Source organism: Mus musculus, chromosome 10 (assembly GCF_000001635.26).
Source record: "Mus musculus strain C57BL/6J chromosome 10, GRCm38.p6 C57BL/6J".
Classification (NCBI taxonomy): domain Eukaryota; kingdom Metazoa; phylum Chordata; class Mammalia; order Rodentia; family Muridae; genus Mus; species Mus musculus.
This window is the reverse complement of record NC_000076.6, coordinates 78,449,963-78,473,796: the sequence shown is the minus strand read 5'-3', so window position 1 is coordinate 78,473,796 and position 23,834 is coordinate 78,449,963. Positions and strand designations below refer to the sequence as shown.

The 23,834-nt window shown below is 51.7% G+C and overlaps 1 protein-coding gene across 1 annotated transcript in view; it reads left to right on the top strand.

The window, feature by feature from the left end:
- The first annotated feature begins 8,848 nt into the window (after positions 1–8,848).
- Pdxk (pyridoxal (pyridoxine, vitamin B6) kinase) overlaps positions 8,849–23,834 on the top strand; it is a 28,202-nt gene continuing 13,216 nt past the window's right edge. The window contains exons 1-4 of the mRNA NM_172134.2: positions 8,849–9,036; positions 20,269–20,323; positions 22,214–22,318; positions 23,431–23,514. Coding sequence (NP_742146.1) covers positions 8,950–9,036; positions 20,269–20,323; positions 22,214–22,318; positions 23,431–23,514 — 331 coding nt within the window. The 5' untranslated portion in view covers positions 8,849–8,949. The remainder of the gene's footprint in view (positions 9,037–20,268; positions 20,324–22,213; positions 22,319–23,430; positions 23,515–23,834) is intronic.

The following is a 23,834-nucleotide window of genomic DNA, read 5'->3' as shown; positions in this document are numbered from 1 at the left end:
CAGCTTGGATCCACGATTTGACTTCAGGTCCTTTGTTTCATGGCTCTCAGACACTCTTGGGTTCCCTGAGAACGCAAGCTGAGGCTGGTCCTTGGCACCAGACCACTCGCTCCCTCCCTATGGAGTGGACTTTGTTTCATTTGGCTGGGGAATGGCTGTTTTGAACTTGTAATGCTCTAGTTGTTTCTTGATGAGGGCAAACATTTTTATAGTGCACACCTACCTACCTTCTGGAGTTTAAGGCTCTGTGGACCAGCCCTTCCTAGATGCTTGGCTTGGCTTCCAGTTGGAGGTTGATGATTCAAGTCACAAACACGCCTGTCTTGCATCTTGGAGTGAATGGTGGGCCACATTCCACCTGAGATAGCTTCCAGACCTCTGCCCTCTGAGATAACCATTTGCTAACCCTCCACTCAGAGATACAGCCATGAGCTGAGCCTCTACTCCTGGCCACATGTGACACCTTATGTTTAGTGTCACACTCTCCTTGCAATCCAAGCACTAGAGAAGCAGAGATGGGAGGATTGCTATGAGTTCTAAAGCAGCCAAGACATGAATCTGTTCATGGTGGTACCTTTACAAAACAGAAGCAGAAAGACCACTGGGATTCCTAGACCAACCTGGTCTAATGGCAAAATCCTGTGTCAAAAAACTAAAAGCAGGGCAGAATGTATGGCAAGCCTGAGTCCTAAATTCAATTCCTATAACCATCATATACAAACTAACTTTTGGCCAGGCATTGTGAGGCAAGACTGTAGTCCTAGTACTTGTGAGAAAGAGGCAGAGGCAGGAGGATCGCATCAAGCTGGAAACTAGCCTGGCCTACCTGTCAAGCTGCAGGCGGGACAGAGCTGTAGAGAGAAACTCTTGTCTAATACAAACAAACAAAAATGTAATGAAATTAAATGCCCTAAATTCCAGGACCTTGCATATCAGATTCAATAAAACCAGACACAAGGTGAAAGCTAACTTAGAGGAATTCCAAGGCTTCAGGAATGGCCACCCTCCAGGTTCATTCCAGCCCCCAGCAGGGCAGCGGTCCTGCATACCCAGAGAGCTGCTGCTACAGAGGTCTGCAAAGGCTAAAAGAAGTCCAATATCTGCTGCTGGACGGACCAGCCCTTCACTGGGGCTGGAGGGGTCTGATGTGAGCCCCAGCAGCTAGGGTGGCCTGACACCATATGTGCCAAACCCGATTGGCTCTTGAACTTGGAAACCCACCAGGGGTCACAGATACCTCCTAACCCCTCAGGGATGTAGGTAGAAGGACCTGGGAAGGGGACAACTCAGCCCCATCACTAATGCTGTGCCCTGCCCAGCACCTGAGGCTTCCTCCCTTCTCCCCCCACCTCCTCTGTTCAGCATGTCCTACTTTTCTCTGATGCTTGAATTGGACCCACCCCCCACCCCCCGCAAAAAAAACCACCTCTCTCATGATCTCTGTTCTGCAGGCTGCTGGGCACAGGATCCTGGCTGGATGAAGGCAGGAACATGTCCTCATAGACAGGGACTTACTTGGCTGTGCAACTGGATGGATGCCAGGGAGTTCTTAGTCAAGGAGGCCTTGCACTTCAGAGCTAAACCTAGAAATGCTGTGGAGGTCAGAGGACAAATTGTGGGAGTTGATTCTCTCCTTCCACCAGGTAGGTCATGGGGATTGAACTCGGGTCATCAGGCTTAGCTGCAAGCACCCTTACCCACTGAGGCATCTTTCTGGCCTTATTTTGTGAGGCAGACTCTCTGTGTCGCCAATGCTGATCTCTGATTAATAATTCTCCTGCCACAGCTTCATGAGTGCTGGGATTATAGGTAAGTACTTGCACAACAAGAAAATCCTTTTTCTCCTTCTTCCTCTTCCTCCTCCTCTTCATCTTTTTTCCTCTTCTCCTTCTTCTTCTTCCTCTTCCTCCTCCTTCCCCTCCCACTTCTCCTCCTCCTTCTTCCTTTGACACAGGGTCTCACTGTGTATCCCTAGCAGGCTTAGAACTCACTAAGTAGACCCAGCTGGACTTGAACCCACAAAGCTCTGCCCGAATTTGCCTCCTATGTACTGGGATTAAAGATATGACTGGCAAATGCACATACCTATTGGGGTGACTTGGATACTGCAGAAGTCATCTATGTGTCTGTTTCAACAATGAGAGTCTTGTGGGAAGTAGGACACAGCCAACTGGCTTGTGGGGAGCAATAGTACTTTAAACAGGGGGTGGTGAATGATAAGGCTGAAGAGGGCATGAGGCTGAGACAAAGAATTTGAACTTGGCTAATCGAGTCTCGAGAGAGCCACCACACAAACACACCTGAATCCCGCCCCATCTCAGACACTGCTTCACAGCTTGTGTCTCAGCAGATCTCAGCACAAAATAATTTAAGACAAAGTCAACTTGTGCGACTGCCTTAGGGAGCAAATTGCATTCTGGGAAGTCAGATGAGTAACAGGCCACTGCCTTCCGAAAGTTATCACCGCCACTGTGCTGCCATGCAATCAATACTGCCCACTCTTTGGAAGGTGCAGCTTAAGCAGGAAGTGTCTCTGGTCACTTCCGGTTGAATACCTCTTCAGCTTTTGTTCCTGAGACCCAACACTGAGAACTAACGACAGGATTTTAAGATTGACAGACCCCGAAGCATTAGTCACCAGGCAATGAGTAACTCCAGGAAGAACTGAAGCAATTTTTAGCCTGGGTTCAGAAAGGCAGCGAGTCCCGAGAACAAAAGGCTCATTCTGAGCCTGGGAGGAACGCCAGCGCTGTGTCCATCAAGACGTAGGTGGTCCAGCCCCTGCTCGGTCCTCCCCGCTGCAGAAGTCAGGGACCCAACGTGATCTGCCTCCTCAGTGAAACGTGTCCCTGAGGAGAAGTGGGTACAGCTGACTGCTGGGGCAGTCTCCCCCAACCCCAGCAACTAGACACAGAGTGAGGCCAGCTTTCCTACCGCAGCCTGGCTCCAGGATTTTGGTCTCCCTTCCTACAGCTGCCTGCATCCCTATCTGCTGTCCATGGACTAGTGACTTCTGTGTAGCCCAGAAAGACTGACTTACTGGTGGAGAGTCTCCGGTTGGGTTACTATGGAAACAGACCCATGGTTCACAAGACCCTCAAGTCCCTCTTGAGAGCTATCCACCACATTGCAGGGGTTCAGGAAATCTAGGAGCCCTCCTGCCTAACAGGTGTGGAGGTCAAAAATTGTCTCCTCCCAGGTCGCTTCTTCCTCTTCTCTCCTTCCTCTCTTTGACCTCTCTTTGATCCTTTATCCTTTCTCCCATCTCCTTCCTCTTCCCTCTTCTCTTTTTCTCTTTATTTTCTGAGACAGGTCTCACTCTGCAGTCCAGACTAGCCTGGAATTCAAGGCAATCCTCCTGCCTCAGCTTGAGTGCTGAGATTACAGGTATAGGTCGTGTGCCCAGCACCCAGGTGACCCAGGGCATTGTCAGGGTAGAAATATGAAGTGATGGACACTTCAGTAGTGACCTTTCCTCTGTCTACTCTCTTGTCACCTCCTCCATCAACCAAAGCAGCCCTTCCCCTGCCTTCCTGAAGCCTCAAGTCCAGCTGTTCCTCCAGCTGGGGCCCAGTCCCACCTCTTCCTCCACCCAATCTTCCTCCAGAGGTCACCACAGAACCTATCCTGAACTCTAGCAATGTCAGGCTCCTGCATACTCCCACCGGTCTCCACAGCCTTCCTGACTGGCCTGTACCTGTCCAGTCCTCTGTTCTCTGCTATCCCAGATTTTTATGCCTATGACCTCTCTTCACACCTTGCCTCAGGGTTCCCTCTGTTCCTACTCCCAGCTTGTCGATGGATAACATCCTTCCACCTTTGGGTGTAGAGCAGCCTTGGCCTTTATCACGGCTGTGAGCCATGAGTGGGCTGGTTCCTTGTGACAGATGTCTGGGATGCAAGCACACCTGGCTTTCTGAGCCGGTGGCAGAACTACTGTCGATCACCTAGACTTGTTATATGGATTACACATTGGAATGATAACTTTTTGGTATTTCAGAGTAAATTTCTTTTTGTTGTTGTTGTTTTGTTTTGTTTTTCCAGACAGGGTTTCTCTGTATAGCCCTGGCTGTCCTGGAACTCACTTTGTAGACCAGGCTGGCCTCAAACTCAGAAATCTGCCTGCCTCTGCCTCCCGAGTGCTGGGATTAAAGGCGTGTGCCACCACTCCTGGCACCAGAGTAAATTTCAATTAATGTAGTATGCCAGTTTCCTTTTCCTTCTTCCCCTCCCCCAAGGTACCTCAAGATAATCTTACAACTATGGCTGGGTTAGTCTTGAAGTCATAAGTTCAAGGATCCTCCTGTCTCAGCTTCCAGAGGGTGGGAGATACAGACCTTTGTCCCTGTAGTGAGTTTTTTGTTATAAAGTGTGCCCATTAGGTGACCAAGTGGGTCACGCCTGTCATCCCAGGTGCCAGGTGTTAGGAAGCTGAGACAAGAGGGTTGCCACAAGTTCAAGGTCAGCTTGGGCTACATAGGGAGTATCAGGGTAATCAGAGCTTCACAGAGAGATCCTGCCAATAAGAGAGAGAAAAAAAAAAAGCTGGGCAGTGGTGGCACACGCCTTTAATCCCAGCCCTTGGGAGGCAGAGGCAGGCAGATTTGTGTGTTCGAGGCCAGCTTGAGTTCCAGGACAGCCAGGACTACACAGAGAAACCCTGTCTCACAAAACCAAGAGAGAGACAGAGACAGATTCAGAGACACACACAGAGAGATCTGGTATCCATCTTTCTTTCTTTTTTTGTTTTTTTGAGACAGGGTTTCTCTGTGTAGTCCTGGCTGTCCTGAAACTTAGGCTGCAGACCAGGTTGGCCTCGAACTCAGAAATCTACCTGCCTCTGCCTCCCAAGGGCTGGAATTAAAGGCGTGCGCCACCACTGCCCGACGCTGGTGCACATCTTTAAACCCAGCCCTGGGGAGGCAAAAGTAAGCAGATCTCTGTCAGTTCAGGGCCAGCCTGGTCTACATAGTGAGTTCTAGGACAACCAGGGCTATATAGTCAGATTCTGCCTAAAAGCCCTAAGTAAGTGAGCAAGTGAAGTATCTACCAGGAAAATGGAGGGGCCAGCAGGGGCAGTGGCTTGAGACTGTGACTTCTGTCGCACACCCCAGTCTGTGGGCATCTTTCCCATATCTCTTGGTGCCTGTCACTGGGCACTTGGCAGGGGCCAGATGTGGTTGCCCCAGGATAGCCCAATGATACCCTCTGTACTCACCTTCTACAAGAAGGGCTGTAGCTGCCGCTTGTCACCGTGTCTGCTGGCCCAAAGCCTGGTGGTAGCTGGTGTTGTGGCTGAGAGGTGCCCTGCCCAATCCTGAGGAGTCTCCAGTGAATTCAGGGAGCCACAGCAGAGCTTCTGCTGACTTTCGAGGGCTCAGAGAACACAAGTCCAGTTACTTTCTCCCTGCAGCTTTGAGGGCCTTTTGCTTGCTTGTTTGTTTTTGAATCAGTTCTTCTGATGTAGCCTGGGCTAGCCTGAACTCGAAAGCCTGCAGACTTAACCTCCCTAGTGCTGGAACCACAGACTCAGCTGCCCTGGGCTTTTAAACTAAACTTTGGCTTGTCTCAGGTTTCATTTACAGAGAGACACAGTATGTAGTTGGGGATGGAGAAAGCAAAATTTCCTCCAGTGCTCTGTCTGCTTGCTGTGCTAGCTCCCCCCATCCCCCATGGATGCAACCTGAGACTGTCCTGACCTCTTAGGTCCTAGGTTATACCCACATCTTCAGAGAGAGGTTTGTCCTTGTTCAGCTGCAGGGCCTGTTGGGAATGGTGATTTGTTGGGATGTGCTGCATCCCCACAGTGCCTGGCTCCATGCCCTGACTGGGTGTGGACCGGCTCCTTCGTGTGTTCCTAGAGATCATGCTGGCCTTGTTACTCAGAGCTGCTCTGAACTGCCAGGGCTGCCTCTCAAGCTGTAGGGATTCACATCCTGATACTGTCAGTGTGTGTGTGTGGGGGGGTGTCTGTCTGTCTGTCTGTCTGCCTTACCTAGAGCTGAAATAAAGGCCTTTTCTAGGCTAGCTTCCTGAGAGAGCCAGGAGGCTAATACTGGAAAAGTCATGGTAAGCAGCCCATCAGCGAGGCACTTGCCACAGAAAGGTCATAGCTCCCCTGCACCCCCAGAGCTGGACTACCTCAGGGCTGCCAGAGTCCACCAAGGGGCTATAATGTCCTTTAGATTTATGGAAAGGTCCTGTCTAGGTTTCATAGTCAGTGACTCTTGTCACCAAATATTGGAGACCAAGGCAGGGATCTGAGTTTGAAGCCTGTTTGAATTATATAGGGAAATCCTGCCACAAACCAACCCCACTCAGCAGAGAATGTGCTAAGGCAAAGCAGGGACTACTTCCTGACTGCACTGGGACTAAGGGAGAAATGCTAGTTGGTTTGTGATCTCCTGGAGTCACACTGCAGTCTGGCCACACTCTAGTCCATGTCACGTTACAGAAGGCTCAACACAGAGTGGCAAAGGCCTGAGGCTACTCCATGCCGAATGAGCAGAAAGAGGAAAAAAAAAAAAATGAAGGGACAGAAATCCTGAATAAGGCCACTTGCTTGCAGGAGCCTTATGCCAGGGAGCTCTGTCCACATTCAATCCCTAAATCCAAGTCCTCAGATGACCCACAGAGGAGGCAAGCCTATGCAGGAGAACTGAGGCTCAGCTCTGGGCTCCACGCACTGCCTGTCTGAAGGTGTCCTGCAGAATCTGAGAGCTGCGTATAAACGCCCCACAGTTCCCTGGGCTAGGGGACAGAAGGACATATGAGCTCTGAGTCACATTTATTCTTATTAACAGTGACAATGTCAACCATTCAAGAGCTGTCCTTTAGAGTTTCTTCTTAACCCTCCCTCGACCCAGCATGCCAAGCAAAAAACAACTGAATCACTAAGATGTCAAAGGTTTAAAAAAATTGTGTAATCCAGGGAGCAAGTAATTGACTAAGGTGAGAGCGCTTGGCACAAAACCAGGATTTGTGGATTCCTGGAACCCACACGGTGGAAGGAAAGAACCAACTCCTCCTGCAAGTTGTCCTCTGACCTCCGCATGTGCACCGTGGCGTGTGTGTGCACCACTCGCACTTGAATTAAATACAAATGTAAATTTAAAACTTTTTGCCCGGGCACGGTGGCACACCCCTTTAATCTCAGTACTCAGGGGGTGAAGAGTGGTAGATCTGATTCTGAGACCAACTCAGAGTACATAGCAAGTTCGAGTCCAGCCAGGACTACATAGTGAGTCCTTGCCTAAACAAACAAACAAAAGAACAGAATTTATTTATTTATTGGGTTTTTATTTTTTGAGACAGGTTTTGTCTGTATAGCCCTAGTCGTCCTGAAACTCATTCTGTAGACCAGGCTATTCTCGAACTCAGAAATCTGCCTGCCTCTGCCTCCCAAGTGCTGGGATTAAAGGTGTGAGCCACCACTGCCTGGTTAGAACAGCATTTGTAACCTCAGCAATGAGGAATAGAAACAGGTAGATCCCAGGGGCTTCATAACCAGGAAGCCTAGACAAACTAAGAGAGAACTTCCGGGTCCTAGTAGGGTATCTAAGTAAATGAATACATAAAATAAATCCAAGGCAGTTCCAGGTGTGGTGGCATACACCTTTAATCCTGGCACTCAAGTTAGGTGGGTCTCTGAGTTCAAAGCCAGCTTGGCTTAGATAGTGAGCTGGATCAGGGAGAGAGACATCATGAGACCTTGTCTCAAAAAAGCTAAAGAAAAGCTCAAAGTGAATTGCCCCTCCCTAAGTATAACACCAGAGGTCTTCTATACACATACACAAACACAGAAATGCCGGGATTATAAATGTACACCATTGCTCCAGGCTAGCAAGATTCAGTTACAAGAAATGTTTAGCACATACATAGTATCCAGCAAACGTTACTATCAGCAAGCAATTAATTATTCCTCCAATGTACTTCCATTTAGTTGATTCCAGTCAAGCCTTCCTAACAACTTGGTTCTTCTTTACAGCTTTTCTGGTGCTGGGGCCTTGGTATGCACCCCACCAACGGAGCCTCAAAACCACTTCCTTTTTCTGATCTGTTCCCCAAGCAATGGGAATGTTCCTTTCTCTTCAGAGCAGATCTGGTCCCCAGTACTCTCTCTCACCAAGATAAAGCAAACTTGACATACTGGCCTGTGCCACTGATCTGTGACCCTGGTGTGTCCGTGACCACAGGAGTGCCAAGTGTAGGTCTGGAGATGGGACAGGAAGAGAGGTGCGCTTTCCCTAGGACTGAGAGGACTTGGTGGGTAGTGAAGAGGGGAAGACCAGTGCAGCCCCTTCAAATCTGTCCCCATGAGTGGCTCTAAGCAGACTTGAGCCTAGAGAAGATCTCTTATTATATTGAGAAGGGGCACGTGACTCCTGACTCAGGGTAGCCTGAGATCAGATGCCTGTGAGCCCTACTGGGTCTGGGATTCCACGCAGGCCGCGTGGCTGGAAAGGATCTCCTGATCTCTGAGGGTCTTCAGGCTCTGGAGCTCAGTGGAAACTCTTTGGACAGCAGCTCCGGAGTATGCCACCCATGGAGTGATCAGCGCCGCGGGCCAAGGAGGTGGAACAGTGTGTACTGAAAGTACCGTGCTGTGGAGTGTGATACAGGCGAACCCCCTGACGCACAGACAGATCTGCAAAAAGGGATGTGAGGCCACGTGATGGAGCACAGAGGAAGGAGCTCATGTGCTGGATTCCACAGGTCCCGTTGCCCGGAGGGGCGGGGCCTGCGTGAGGCACCGCCTTCAGCCCGCCCCTCGCCGCGCGGGACTCGCGGGTTAGCAGCCGGCCTGTTGAGGTCAGAGGAGGCGGGGAGCGCGTCCAAGCCTAGCGACTGCGCGTGCTTAAAGCGCTCGGAGCAGAATCCGAGCGAGCGGCCTGAGCAACCCCAGCCTGTGACACCACCTGGACCACGCGCCACTACAGCTTTCCCGGCATGGAGGGCGAATGCCGGGTGCTCTCCATCCAGAGCCATGTTGTCCGTGGCTACGTGGGTAACAGAGCGGCCATGTTCCCTCTGCAGGTATGCGCTCCACTGCTTATGTAACCGGGCCGGGCTGCTCACTTGCGGGTCTACGGGTTCGCTGCGTGGCCTTTTCCGACTAATGACCTTGGCCCCCTGTGGCCATCCTTTTGGGTCCCTATTGAGCGCTGGGCGCGCTGAGGGCAGATCCTGGCGCAGGCAGGCCGGGGGCGTGGACTACCCTGGGGAGCTTACAGCGGGGTGGTGCAGGTGGCACGAAGCCCCCTGCCCGGCTGTGGCGCACACGGTAGCGCCTGAGGGTCCCTGTTGCTTCCGTCTGCCTGACCAACAGTGGGCAGGGGCTTCCCGAAGCGTTAAAATGCTGAGCTGGGAGAATCCTTTCCTTTGGGAGCGCGGAGAGCCTCTTGGTAGACACATTGGCTAGTGATTGCTCGCTCTCTGCAGACATCCACGTTCTGCTTCTACCCATTCTATGAACTTGGACCAAGGAGGAAGCTGGGCCCACGCTTGGGTCTGAACACTCTTAGGGTGGTCTGTCACCCGCAGAGATGGGGCTGGAACTCTGCACCTCCCGCGTGCTTGCTTTTATTCCTAAAAGACAGCATAGTTTGCTGAGTTTGGCTTTGGAAGCAACCTGTTAGAAGGGCTGTAGCCTTTTCTTCCCAGATCCTATCTCCTGTGAGATGTGTGATGAATGAGGCTATCTCTGATCATTTCTGGCAGGTGGTGCTTCCTGCTTGTGACTGGTTGCCCTTGGAGGGAACCAGGTTGTCATGGGCATTAGAATAGGGGTCATAGGCAATATCAGCTGACTGGAGCTTCCTTGCCTGGCCGGTCCAGCAGGAAGATTGGGCTGGCCTGGGCAACCAGGTGGTGGCCTCTTGCAATGTATCTTTTTTGGCTGGTCACTGAGCAGGGTGGCAGGTCCCCGTTCCCCTTCCGCTCATGTCTAGCCATTAAACTGATTCCTGGGAGATGTTAGGGTGTAGCCTCTGGCTACCATGGACCTGAAAGAAGGACTTGGAAGGAAAACAGGTGGCTGGAACTGCATTTAAGGACAATAGAGGACTGTCCTGAATCAGGCTTGCTTGCCAGACAAATAGAGCAATTGATTGTTATTATACAGCATAGGAGATCAAAGTCTGTAGGCAAGGGCAGTTGCTGAGTGTTTGAGCGCCTGTTGGTTGATAAACAGTGCTTCACCCACACGGTCTAGTGTAGGCATTCTTGTTCTATCCAGAATGCACTGGTCTGGTGCTTCATGCTCTTTACCTTTGCTCTCTAGCTTAAGGGGCCAGGATTGGGGTAACAAGGTCATTGAAGTAAGACTGTACTAAGGAGCCGGGTGTGGTGGCACATGCCTTTAATCCCAGCACTTGGGAGTCAAAGACAGGCGGATTTCTGAGTTCAAGGCCAACCTGGTCTACAGAGTGAGTTCCAGGACAGCCAGGGCTACACAGAGAAACCCTTTCTCAAAAAAAGACTGTACTAAGGAGCAAAGGGGCAGAGTCCTGAAGGAGGGACAGCCAGGGAGGGCGGGGCCAGGCTGAGCTTCATGCAGTTCCCTCACCTTGGGCAGAGGTGTGCCGGCTTCTGAGACCCCGTGTCCTGCGTTGCTTGCCTCTTCCACTTGCTGGTACTCTTCCTTCACCCAGCACACTGTCCCTGGGTCCCCTGGTCCTCTGTCCTCTAGACTGCACCAAGGGCTCAGTGTCCTTATTCAGGTTGAAGATATGGGGTTCCAACTGCTCAAGGGAGGGGATCCCTTCCCCTTCTCTCATTCCTCCTCCCTTTTTATTGAATTTCTCATCATGCTCCCCAATCCCACTCATCTCTCCCCCTGTACCCACCCTTTCAACCTCCCTCCCCCCAACAGTGGAAAAAAAGAAGGGCAAACAATCTCGTTGTGGAAGCTGTAGTGAGTCCCACAGTGTATCCTTATGTCCACACCGACTTTGCTTGTAAACGTTCATTGCAATGAGTCTGTCAGGTACAGGGAGGGCCTCTGCTACACCATCCATACTGAAACCACACTGGGACTCCCCTCAGATTCCCCATTGTTGCCCTGTGTCATAGAGATCCTGTAGTTTTGATCTATGGGACCGGCTCCATCACACACTCCAGCAGCTCATGGATGGGGTAGATGCTAAGGTGGGCCAATTCAAAGCCCTGGATCTGGGCCTGAGAGGTACCTGAGCTGGTCAGCCCACTATACCCACACCACGGAGGTGAGCTATTTTTCCCTGCCCTAGCTGACCCATCCAACAGAGCAGCCAGCAAGGAGGAGGGCTCTCCTGCCTTCAGCTATGGCTCTGTTGTGCTGTCCAGGAGAGATGCAGGGCTGGCTCTCTCCTGGAGTGGAGCAAATGAGGGGTGTGGCTAGCTCTTCTGCTCTCAGGCACTGGGGATGGCTCACCTGCAACCCTTGTAACCAGAGCCAGCTCTATCATGCTGCCCAGGCAAGGTGCAGGGCCCACTCTCCTGAGTGTTACAGCCTGTGAGAGACAGGGCCAGTTCTTTTACTTTCATGACCCTGGGATCAGCTCTCCCTCCTGCCATAGGTGGCAAGGGACAAGGGATGGTAGGAGGGCATCTGTCTTAGGGTTTCGTTGCTGTAAAGGGACATGACCAAGGCAACCCTTAGAAAACATTTCATTGAGGCTGGCTTACATACAGTTTCAGAGGTTCAGTCCATTATCATGGGAGGAAGCATGGCAGCTTGCAAGCAGACATGGTACTGGCGGAGCCAAGAGTTCTACATCTTGATCCAAAGGTAGCAGAAGTTATTCCTCCGGCAGCCAGGGGGAGGTGCTCTTCTGCACTTGGTGGAGCTTGAACAGACCTCAAAGCCCATCTACACAGTGACACATTTGCTCTGCTCCAACGAGGCCACATCTATTCCGTCCAAAAAAGGCCACACCTCCTAATAGTGCCACCTCCTGTGTGCCAAGCATTGATACACATGAGTCCCTGGGGACCAGATGTATTCATACCACCACAGCATCTCTTTCCTTATCCCAGCCACTGCCCAGCAGACAAGTCAGGACTAGCTTTGCTGTGGTCATACCCTCAGGGTCGGCTCACCTGCAGCCCCCCACATCTAGGGCATGCTCTACTACACGCTGCCCATTGAGGGTACAGGGCCTTCTCTCCAGGGTTTTGCAGCAGGTAAGGGTCAGGGGAGGGGTCTTGAGAGGTGCTTACTGACCTAGGGACTCCATCCTGGTCCATGTGGACTCTTGGCAGTTCACCACACCTCTGTGCAGCCCTGGACAGGGGAAAGTAGAGATGGAGGACACTCCAACATGGAGAGGCTCAGTGAGCACAGTGGGGCTGGCACTGGCAGTGTCTATGGTGGCCTGGGGCCAGCACTCTCCAGTCTTTGAGGAGCTATTTCAAGAGGAACACCCCTGGGTCCAGAGCTGTGCTAGTGGAGGCAGGGTGTATATATTCTTACTGTACAACCTGGAGTGCAGATCTCATTCACATTACTGAATATGGGGAAGCAGAGCAAGAGAGAGGATAGCCAGGCAGTGGTGGCACACGCCTTTAATCCTAGCACTTGGGAGGCAGAGGCAGGCGGATTTCTGAGTTGGAGCCAGCCTGGTCTACAGAGTGGGTTCCAGGACAGCCAGGGCTATAGAGAAAAACCCTGTCTCGGAAAAAAAAGGGGGTGGGGTGGGGTGGAGGGAAGATGGAGAATGTAGCCTTGGGCTGGGACCCTGAAGTTTGTCCCAGTGCTAATCCTAGAGGACCTCTAGGCAGAGGAGTCCCCCCTGGGACTGACCCAGGTGTCTACAGGTTGCACCATCAGGTGGCTGTCCATTCATACCAGATGTTTCTGGGCTTCCCCTGCACCAAGCTGTTGATGAACTAGTACCAGGACTTCTAGCTAGAGTCCCTGGTTCTGGGCCTGGCTTCTGCCTGTGGCTGGGGAGCTGCCTCTAGCTTCTGCCGTGTGTCACAGACTGTGCCCCCCCCCCCCCCACCATCAGCCCTGGCTCCCCAAAGCTCCCTGCAGAGTCTCCCAGGCTCACCCTTCCGGTACCCCACAGGCAGCCAGGATAAACAAACTCTCCAAGGAGGCAGCAAAACCTTGCCCCACCCCTACACACACACACACACACACACACACACACACACACACACACCGTTTTCATTTCTGCTTCTGGCCCGGGGCCAGGCTATAATGGCCAAGGGTTTCATGTGACCAGAGCCACAGAAGGTGGCTACCAGGTGGAATAGTTCAAAGTTTGCAGAGAAGGGAGAGGGTAAAGGGACAGTGGGGACAGACTCCTGGTCTCCTGGTCTCCTGTCCCTCCCCCTTTCTCACTCGGCTCTGCCTCAGTGGAGCGCCTGGAAAGAGGGGATTTCCTGCCGTTTTGGCTCTAGTCTGTAGGTGGGCAGGGAAGGGAAGGGTGAAATCAAGTGTATCTTGTTGCCTGCTCCCATCTACCAGGCACCACCTTGTCTTGCTTCCTAGTTTTCTGTGGTTCTGAGGGCTGAGCCCAGGGCCTCGGGAGTGTTAACTAGCTAGACTGAGCTCTGCCCTAATCCTCTGTCCCCTCCCTTTTAAAACAATGTCTCATCTTGGAGGCCTGGCTGGCCTGGAAGTGACAGATCATCAACCACTAGTGTGGGGATTCATGATGTGTGCCACCATGCCCAGCTTCCCAATACCCTTGTTAAATACTGCCGGGGATAGAGCCCAGGACCCTTCCCATACATGAGTAAATACTCCCAGGTATACCTCCAACCCACTTCCTGCTGCAAGAGGGAAGCTTTATTATCTCAGGGGGTGTGTATACTTGTGTATGTGTATATGTGTATACTTGTGTATGTGTATATGTCTGAGTCCTATGTGTATCTGCAGAGCCTTCCTGGCACCATGATTTGCCATCATGTTCTCTCTTTTTAGATGTATTTTATTTTGTGTGTGCTTTGCCTGAATGTATATCTGTCCCTCCCATGCTTGCATGGTGCCAAAGGAAGTGGTGAGGCTCCATGTGGGTGCTGGGAATCGAACCCTGGTCCTTTGCAAGAATAACAAGTACTCGTAAACACTGAGCCAACTCTCTCCAGTCACCCCATCTCTCTCTCTCTCTCTTAAAGATTTATTATATCTAAGTATACTTAGCTGTTTTCAGACACACCAGAAGAGGGCATCAGATCTCCTACTGGGTGGTTGTGAGACACCATGTGGTTGCCGGGATTTGAACTCAGGACCTTCAGAAGAGCAGTCAGTGCTCTTAACCGCTGAGCCATCTCACCAGCCCCCCCCCCTTTTTTTATTTTACCAACCCATGCTTTTTATGTGTAGGGAGGGGGGGGTCATCATGTCCCTATTCCATCTGCCTTCAGAGAGGACTGCATCCTGCCTTCAGCGCAATCTGAAAAACGGCCACGTTTAGGGTCTTGAGGAAGGCTGCAACCGTGGTGATGTCAAAATGTCCCTTTGTAAAGGAAAGGGAGCAGCAGGGACTGAGGTCCCCGAGCTCTGCATATAGCTGTGGTCTTCTGAGCCACGTGGCTGTGACGCCTCTGTGGCTGTGATGCCATCTGGAGATGCCTCTCCTCCTGCCCCATCTTCTTACCCTCAATGGTCTCCTGGAGAAGCAGCCCCTTAGGTAGCTTAGCTGGGGACAGCACTGAGGCCGCAAGGCATGGCCCACCCAGAGGCCAGCTGCCGTCAGCGGCTGTGAGATCCCATGAGTGGGAGCCTACTGCCCCCCCCCACTCTGGGACATCCTGGGGGCAGTGTGCAGGACACCCTGTGGTAGAGTGACCCTAGACCAGAGCAGGGATGGCTCTGAGGCAGTGGCCTCTAGGAGTGATCTAAGGCCACATTGAGCAACTCACTTGGTCAGGAATGCTGTTTTGGCAGCCCCCCTGCCCCTCTCCAGAAGCTCAGCCACTCCCAGCTGTCTGAGCCAGATGTGAGAACTGGCCAGCAAGGAGACAAAGGAGGTGGTGGGCATCTCCTGACCCGCTTGCTTCTCTGTGTCCATGCAGAGCATGTATTTGGGTTACCGAGTCTCAGTGACCTGGCAGCATCCCATGCTGTCACAGCGGTCATCCTAAGGATCCCACAGTGAGCTCAGCACAGCCCACCCAACACAGGCAGACCTCAACAGCTGCACATGGTCCCAGGCTATGCCTGCCTAGCACTGTAATCCTGGCATCAAGGGCTGTGAGCCAGGCTGGGGGTGGATGCAGGACCTGGAGTGAGCAGGGTAGGAGAGGAGATGCTGTGTGTGATGCAAGCTGTCTAGTAGCAATTTACCACGGAGAGCAGAGGGTGTGGTATGGCTGAGTGCAAAAGCTGATCAGAGACCAGTGGTGGGAGACAGAAAGGGATGTGTGACTTTTGACTGTTAGATTGCTCAGGGTGACAACAGTCCCAGGATGCTTGCCCAGCCTGCTTGCTGATTCCCATCTGAGAAAGGCTTAAGCATCAGCCTGGGACTGGGTGTCCAGGACTGGAAACACCTGTGGGCTCAGCCTGTGTCCCCCACCCCCACACTCCTCTCTGTCCCTAGATGCCTGTGGAAGAACCACACTGGAATATTCCAGAGCTCACCCCACTCCTGCTGTGCTGAGCAGCTCTGCCTCATTTGGAAGAAGAGATTAGCTGAGCTGTTGCTCTAAATGAGCCACATCTGGCTGTGTGGCTTCAGGCTGCTTGTGCAAGCCCCTTTGCTGGAGGCTTGGTGATGCAGCTATGGGGGTGAGCAAGGGGCCCCTGGGATGTGCATCACCTGCCCACAGCAGCCACCCCAGCACAGCACACGTCACTGGTGGAGAGGCAGGGCGGGGCGGGGTCTGAGGGTTGCATAAGGGATAAGGGGGAGGAGCCTCATCTGGCAGCCAGGGGCCGCAGGAAGTAGGAAAGGCAAGCTTCTCTTTGACTTTCTCTTTCCTGGGTGCCTTTTGCACTCTTGGACGTTGGTGGCCCTGACAGTGGAAGGGAGGAAGTATAACAGGCTGTGGTGGGGGGCTTTACCTCGGGGGACAGTCTGAGGCTTCTCCACAGAATAATGCTGTCCAGTTTGCCCAGCCCCCAGACTCATCCACCAACAGATCTGGAAGCCCTGCCTCCTGCTGGACACGCTGAGAGGCCGGCCCAAGTAGCACCTCAGCCAGATGTGGTTCTCAGCACAGCTGTCTCTCAGTACCAGTGTGTCTCCAGCACTAGTCACTGCTTCCGTGGTCAGCCAGACCGTTTACATCTGCTAGAGCTGTGTCTCCACTGAGTTTTGTATAATAGGTGCTTTTTCTAGTATACATCTTGGTTGAGACATTGAGGTCTAGAGGTAGAGGCAGATGGATCTCAGAGTCTGGGGCCAGCCTGTACTACAAAGAGAAATCCTATCTCAAAACAACTAACCACAGCTGGGCAGTGGTGGTGCATGCCTTTAATGCCAGCACTTGGGAGGCAGAGGCAGGTGGATTTCTGAGTTCAAGGTCAACAAAGTGAGTTCCAGGACCGCCAGGGCTATTCAGAGAAACCCTGTCTCCAAAAACCAATTGAAAAAACCGGAGAAGAGTACTTCTGGGGAAGAGTTGACCAGAGGACCGGTGCAGAGGCACACTGTCTTCCTGTTGGAAGTACTCAGCCACGAGCCACTACTTTGCAGGGAAGTAAGCTCCAGAGTTACAGCCATAGCCTCTCAGAGGGTGGACTAGCGCAAAGAGAAAGAGTCACCAACTGAAGCAAGGCCCCCGTCCTTGCCTTCTCAGCTGAGGATGGCTGAGCTCTGTATGTGCACTTTGGGAGGCAGATTCTGGAAATGTTGAAACTGACTTATGAAATACTGATTAATACACCACCTTTGACAGTCATATTTGAAATGGAAATGCTACCGTTGTGGCTCAGAGCCATCATTCAGAAGCGGAAAATAGCCAATTTTTCAGATCCGTGCGCCCGCTCCGAAGGATTAATTATCAACACACGCAGAAGCAGCGGTACAGGACAGCTTGGCAGGGTTTCCAGGACGCGTGTCATCGCTGCTTCCAGCTTGGCCCATCACAGTTGATGAGAATTAAGGGATTTGAGACGCTGGAAACTATATTGGTGCACAGAAGTCTGGAATAGATAGGCAAGAAAAAAAAAAGCCATTTTTATATTTCTGGATTAAAACCACTGCTAATTTCTATCACATTGCTCTGGTGAATACTGGCTCAACTGGATGAGTCTTTGGATGCAACCCGCAAGCACTTGAGCTTAGTGGCTTAGCACAAAGCAAAAACCAGCACACAGAGTGTGTGTGTGTGTGTGTGTGTGTGTGTGTGTGGCATGTTACCAGCACCCATTACCCCACCTTCTCGCTTCCAGGGCAGTCATTCTCTTGGTGCCGTTGCTCTCTCTCCTGGGCTCTCATTCTTTGTGCCCTGTCTTGCCTTGTCCAGGCAGTTCTGCAGGTGAGCCAGGCCACTTCCTATGTACGTACTGGGTTTGTTTTCTTTTGTGCTTTGGTGTTTTGCTTTTATGTCTATTTTAGAGTGTCAGATTTAGGAGTTATGGACAGTTGTGAGGGTGCCATGTGTGTGCTGGAATTTGAATGGGTCCTCCGGAGAAATCAGTGTCCTTACACACTGAGCCGTCTCTTGGTTATAATATTTTGGTTTTTTTTTTTCAGTTCTTTTTTTTCTTGGCCCCGCTCTGACCATATTTATTTCATATATGTGGGTACACGGTCACTGTCTTCAGACATAGCAGAAGACAGCATCCAATTCCTATTACCGATGGCCGTGAGCCACCATGTGGTTGCTGGGATTTGAACTCAGGACCTCTGGAAGAGCAGTTGGTGCTCTTAACCACCGAGCCATCTCTCCAGCCCAGTTTTTTGATTTTGTAATTTATTTAATTACATTTTTAAAAAAAAAACTATAGGGGTGCTCTGTCTGTATGTACACTTACGTGCTAGAAGAGGGTATTACCCATTATAGATGGCCATGAACCACTGTGTAGATGATAAGAATTGAACTCAAGAAGAAGAGCAGCCAGTGTGCTTAACTAACCACTGAGCCATCTCACCAACCCCCAGTCTGGAGTTTTAAAGTCATGCTACAAAGGGTCCTGTTCTCTGTCACTCCATGGTCACTGCCATCTCTCCCCTCTGTCGTCCGTGGGTCAGAGTCACAGGGCTGCTTTGTTCAGGTGGGGGGAAGTCCTCAGCTCTCTGTTTACATTGCAGTTCTGGCAAAGGTCTTAGAAGGCTTTCATACTCTTGACCTCTGTCCCTCTAGAGTCCTGTCTCTGTACACTGGCAGAGTCATGGCCACTAGGCCAGTTCCTCCTTATTCTGAGCTCCTGGCTTCCACACCCTGGCAGGCCCTCTTTCTGGCCCATCTCCTATTGGTGGTGTCTGCATTATGGGGTGTGTTTCCTTGGGGTCTTGTTCAGTGGTCCTGGCCTGGCATTGCTATAGAGTGGATTTTGGGTGTGGCTTTTTTTTTGGGGGGGGGGACCCAGACTAAGAGGAACTCTGGTTCTAGGGATAGCCACCTGATGATGGGGAACGATATGTCGGGGGCTGGGGGGGCTGAGGGAGAGTCCTGGCAGGCGGACCACCCAAAGGTTGCTAAGTGTGAAGAGGCAAAGACAGAGAAAAGGCAACAGGAGGAAACTCTCTAGCTCTGTGTCACATGGGGTGTGCCTGAAAGTAGCTTCTGGTTGGCCTGGGCCATCTAGACAGAATCCTTTGCCAGAATCCTTGTTTTAGTATGTAGAGGAAAGGTCCCTATGTGTGTGGTTGCCTGTGTGCATGGGGAGGGCCCAGAGATCAACGCTGAGTGCCACTCTCCAGATGTGTACCCCTATAAAGGATTGGTTTACTTACTGGTGTCTGGGTATGTGATTTACCTGTGTATGAAGTCTCCTGCAGTCACCCCCCTCTCTCTTGGCCTGTTCTGTGAGGCGAGGTGTCCCTGAACCTGGGGCACATGTGGTTTTTGTTTTCTGTTTTTTGTTTTTCTCAGCCAGACTGGAAGCCAGCAAGCCCCAGCAACCCTGGTTTAATCCCCTAAGAAGCTGGAGTTGGTTACAAGTGTGTATAGAACACCCAGCTTCTTACAGTGGGTGCTGGCATCTAAACATTGGTCTCTGTGATTGCCCAGGAAGCAACTCTGTCCCCAGTCCCCTCCTTGGTTTTTTTTGAGACAGGATCTCTAACTAGCCTCAAGTTCTCAGTTAGGCTAGGCTGGCTGGCCACAGAGCCCCAGGAACCCTTCCCAGCACTGGATTTATGGGCCAACACTGCCGTACTAGGCTTATTTGTTTTGTTTTTAATTTTGTTTTTTAAGACAGGCTATCTCTGTATAGCCCTGACTACCCTGAAACTCTCTTAGTAGACCAGGCTGGCCTGAAACTCAGAGATCTGCCTCCCAAAGGCATGCAGCACCACAGACCACAAACTAGGACTTCTAGTTTGTTATAGAGATTGAATTCAGGTCCTCCTGCTCACACAGAAAGCACGTTATTGACTGTATTACACCAGTGTGGCCTCTTATTTTAAAATAAAAGGCTTTTGCTCTCAGTGATGGCTTTAGGGACATTCTGAGGTGCACAATTCAGTTTGGTTTAGTGAGCTGTCTGTGTGCTAAGGGGGAACAGCTGACCACAGAGAGCCTCAGCCTCTGCCCAGAGTGTCTCAGGAAGCCCATTTGTCTCATCTGGATGACTCCCACAAGAGCTATGAGAGGCCATTCAGAGAGGCAAACTGATCAATAAATGTGGTTGTTCTTGGGGACCTCAGCCCTGACGTGAGACCTCCTTTCCCTGGTTGACAAGGAAAGAGGAAGAGTTTGCTGGCTGGTGCTGTAGAGGCTGGTTAAGTTGACCCTCCCTGCTGGGTCTGGCTCTTAACCCTTCAGGGATGGGTTTGGAAACTAACATGCCCTTCTTTGCTAACTGGACAGACAGGTGCTTGTGGGGGGGCTTTCTTTGTCCACCAGTGAGTTCTTTGGGGATGCTGCATAAATCCTTCAGTGCATGAAGGCAAAGGGGAGGGGTCTCTCCGCCCTGGCCTTTGGGTAATTTTCCTGAGTGACTGAACCATGGAGTCAGGCTTGTGTGGCCCTGAAACGCAAACATCTGGCTGGCTTGGCCAGGGGTTCGTGTTCCCACCTTGCTGCCTCCTGCCTGGGGGCCACCTGGCTGGTCTCCTTGCTACCCTCCTCAAGTTGGGACTCCAACTATGAAGGGGGCCCCATCTCTGGGTTCTAGGGGTCACAGAAGGACACTGTCACACTCTTCTGCTTGTCCTGCAGGTTTTGGGATTTGAGGTTGATGCCGTGAACTCTGTGCAGTTTTCAAACCACACAGGTAGGACTTCAAGGTGGTTGTCATGGTGGACCTGAGCTTGGCCTGTAACCTGGCCCTGGGGGAGGGAGTGATTACCACTTCTTGAGGTGGGCATGGGTTGGGGCGGGGGGGGGGGGGATGGATCCCAGAAGGGTCACTCTGTGCAGGGCAGACCCTTCTTACACCATGTTGATCTGCATGCCCACTGTTCTGGAGCTAACAGGTGGGAAAAGCTCTCTTTGCCTCAGCATCCTCCTCTGCTAAGCTGACAGCCATGGCACTTTGGTAGGGGAGCTGAACAGATAAGTCCCAGAGAGTGCCGCTGTGTCCTCCTGCAGTTAGCTGGTGACCTGCATGCATGTGTGCTTCTCCACTATGGCAATACCTTATGCATGGGAGAGCCCCCGTGTGGCTCCAGACTCAGCCCCAGCAGCAGGGGAAGGGTTGTGTGCGTGTGTGTGTGTGTGTGTGTGTGTGTGTGTGTGTGTCTTGTTCTGGGGACCCAAATAGAGCACTGCTTATTGCTAAGGAACTGTCCTTGAAAGCCCCTTGAATTGTTTGATGCAAGTGTGTGCTCCGCACAGCCCTGACCTGTGGCCTCTGGCGTCCATGGAGAGTGTAGCTCTCCCTGTTCTCTGTGCTGGCAAGAGAACAAAGCCACTCTGGTGTTTAATAGTGCCTGTCCTGACATTGTTCTGAACACAGAGGGGACTTTGGGAGCTCAAAGTGTCCCAGAGCAGCCCAGCTGGTCACCAGGCAGCTGTCGAAGCTGGATTTAACACACTTCCGAGTGTAATAGGCTTTAAACAGGGAGGAAGATAGGAGCCTCAGATAGGAGCTGACAGTGGGCCTCCATGGTCAGTGGCTGCTCAGTACCCGTGCCCATGTGTCTGAAGTCCCAGATGGCCCAGGGCCTCCAGTGAACTGCCTGGACCCCACTGACTCTCACTGCTGCGTTGAGGACTATTTTTCCTACTTGTGTTTAAATGAGAGCTTGGATGTTGAGCAGTGCAGTTGAGTTCAGTTCAGAGGAACATGCTGTGTGGGATCACCATCATTCTGGGAGGGATCACTGCCATGCTGTGCTCCAGCTGGTGCTCCACAGGCCCTAAAAACACCTGGGTCCCTTAGAGGGGCTGTGTGTGTACCTGGAAGACTGAAGATGCTGAATGGACATAGTTTGCTTTGGTGAAATTCAGGGTGTCAATGGATGGCCCCACCTGGCATCTATATTTCTATAGAGTTGGTGCCCAGGTGTCCTGCATCTCAAGAAGGGTCCCAGAGGCCTGGGGTCCAGGCCATATCAGTTAGAAGGGCAGGTTGTATGCCCGGACCAGACCTATTTCTTGTTCATGCTTGTCTCTTGCTAGGATTTGACCCATGACTTGTTTTGGCAGGGATTTGACTTGTTTGTGGGAGAGAGAGACTGGGAGGGTACAGGATAAGCCCTTACCCGCCAGGGGTGTCAGGCAACAGCGACCCAGCAACTTGGCTTTGGCTAGAAACACATAGAGGAGACTGGGGACTAGACTGGTCTCAGGGATAGGGATTGGGTGGGCTGCCCTGAGATGCCCTGTTGAATAGAGTAATAAACAGCTGTGTGTGCCCGTGCGTTCCTACCCATGTCCCATCTTCTGGGGCACCGAGTCTCTACTGCCCTGTATTGATTTGATAGGAACCAGGCTTGGGAGGGTGGAGACCAATGTTCAGCCCCCAGTGTAGGAACAGGGTTGCTTTGGGTATTGGGGTCCCACTGAGGCTCTGGGCACAGGGCATCTAGTCTGGGGCTAAGGCCAGTCCTCAGAAGACCACCTCACTGGGTCTCCTCAAGGAGGGGCCTGTCATGAGCTGAGATGGCCACAAGGGAGGCCTGATCTCCCCATCCATAATTAACTTATTTTCTTCCTGCAGGCTACGCCCATTGGAAGGGCCAGGTGCTGAAGTCCCAGGAACTTCATGAGCTGTACGAGGGTCTCAAGGTGAACGATGTCAATAAGTATGACTACGTGCTCACTGGTAAGCAGCCCCAGGGTCCCCATCCTGCTGGGGACAGGGATCGGCCCAGATTTCCCTCCCCGGGCTCTTACCTGGTTCCTGCCTCCTTCGCAGAGGGTCTTGGGTGTCTAGGCACCAGTACCATGCAGAGGCACTTGTAGATCAGCATCCCGTCCCACCCCCGCCACCCCAGGTTGAGGGTGCAATACTGCTACCCAAAAGTCATCTGTGATGTTTCTGGTTGCATTTACTACCTATTAGTCTAATATGTTGTGTGTTCATGTGCACAAGTGTGCACGTGTGCGTCCACATTCACACAGTTGCATGCGCATGCACACAGTGCCAAAGCATGGGTGTGGAGTCTTTCTCCCATGTAGGTTCCAGGGATTGATTTTGGGTTTTAGACTTGGCAACAGGCATCCCCACTCAGTCCGTCATCGTAGCAGCCCCCAACTTAGTTTTCTGTAAATCGTTAAAAGTGCCATGTTTTGTCTGAATGTGGTGGTAGTACACACCTACAATTCCCTTATACACAGGCAGGTGGCACTCTGAGTACAACAGCAGCAGCCTGGTCTACTTAGTGAGTTTTTAGATGAGCCAGAGCTTTAAAGTGAGACCCTGCCTCCAAAAAGAAAATTTAGTTCTGTATTATGTATATAGGTGTTTTGTGCACACCCGAAAATGGCCTTGGATCCGGTGGGATCTGTTATGTAGGTGCTGGGAACTGAACTTAGGACACGGGGCAGAACAGCTCTTAGCCACGGAGCCATCTCTCCAGCCTCGCAACCATCTCCTGACTTCCGAGGACTCATGCCCACACTTGGTGCGTGGACATAGTCAGGCACACACACATACACACAAAATTAATTATTTTTGGAAAGATATGTCTTGAAAGTTCAGTTACATGTCAATTATCTAACCTCCCATCCATCAAAACCCCTCATGTACTTCTGGGATCTTCCTGCCTTCCCGTCCATGAGTTCAGACCATTGGGAACACCCTGCATCCCTAGCCACAGCCTCTGGCCTGTCCCTACACAGATGCTTGCTTGATTTAATGGTACCCGTGATGGAGATGGTGGTCAGTGTGCCCTGTCTTGAGCCGATAAACCTGAATTTTTTTTTCCTCCCAAGGTTACACGAGAGACAAGTCTTTCCTGGCCATGGTGGTGGACATTGTGCGGGAGCTGAAGCAACAGAACTCTCGCCTTGTGTATGGTTAGTACCCCTTTATGCTGCTTCTAACATGGAAGGGAACACCCCACACACACACACACACACTCCTGTCTTCTGGCCACCTCTCTTCCTGCCTAGTCTTTACCTATTAGTTGTTTGACTCATGAGACCTCTAAGGAGAAGCCTTGTGGCTTCGTCATCAGGAAGATTGGGAAGTTTTTCAGGGTGACTCCAGGTTTCACATGGAAGGCATGAGAAAGAAGGGGTTAATTATGGAGGAAGACCTGGGGTGCCCAAGGTGCAAGATGTCTGACCTTAAAGAGGTTGAGGTTCGGTTGATACCCCAGGCAGGGTAAACTGTT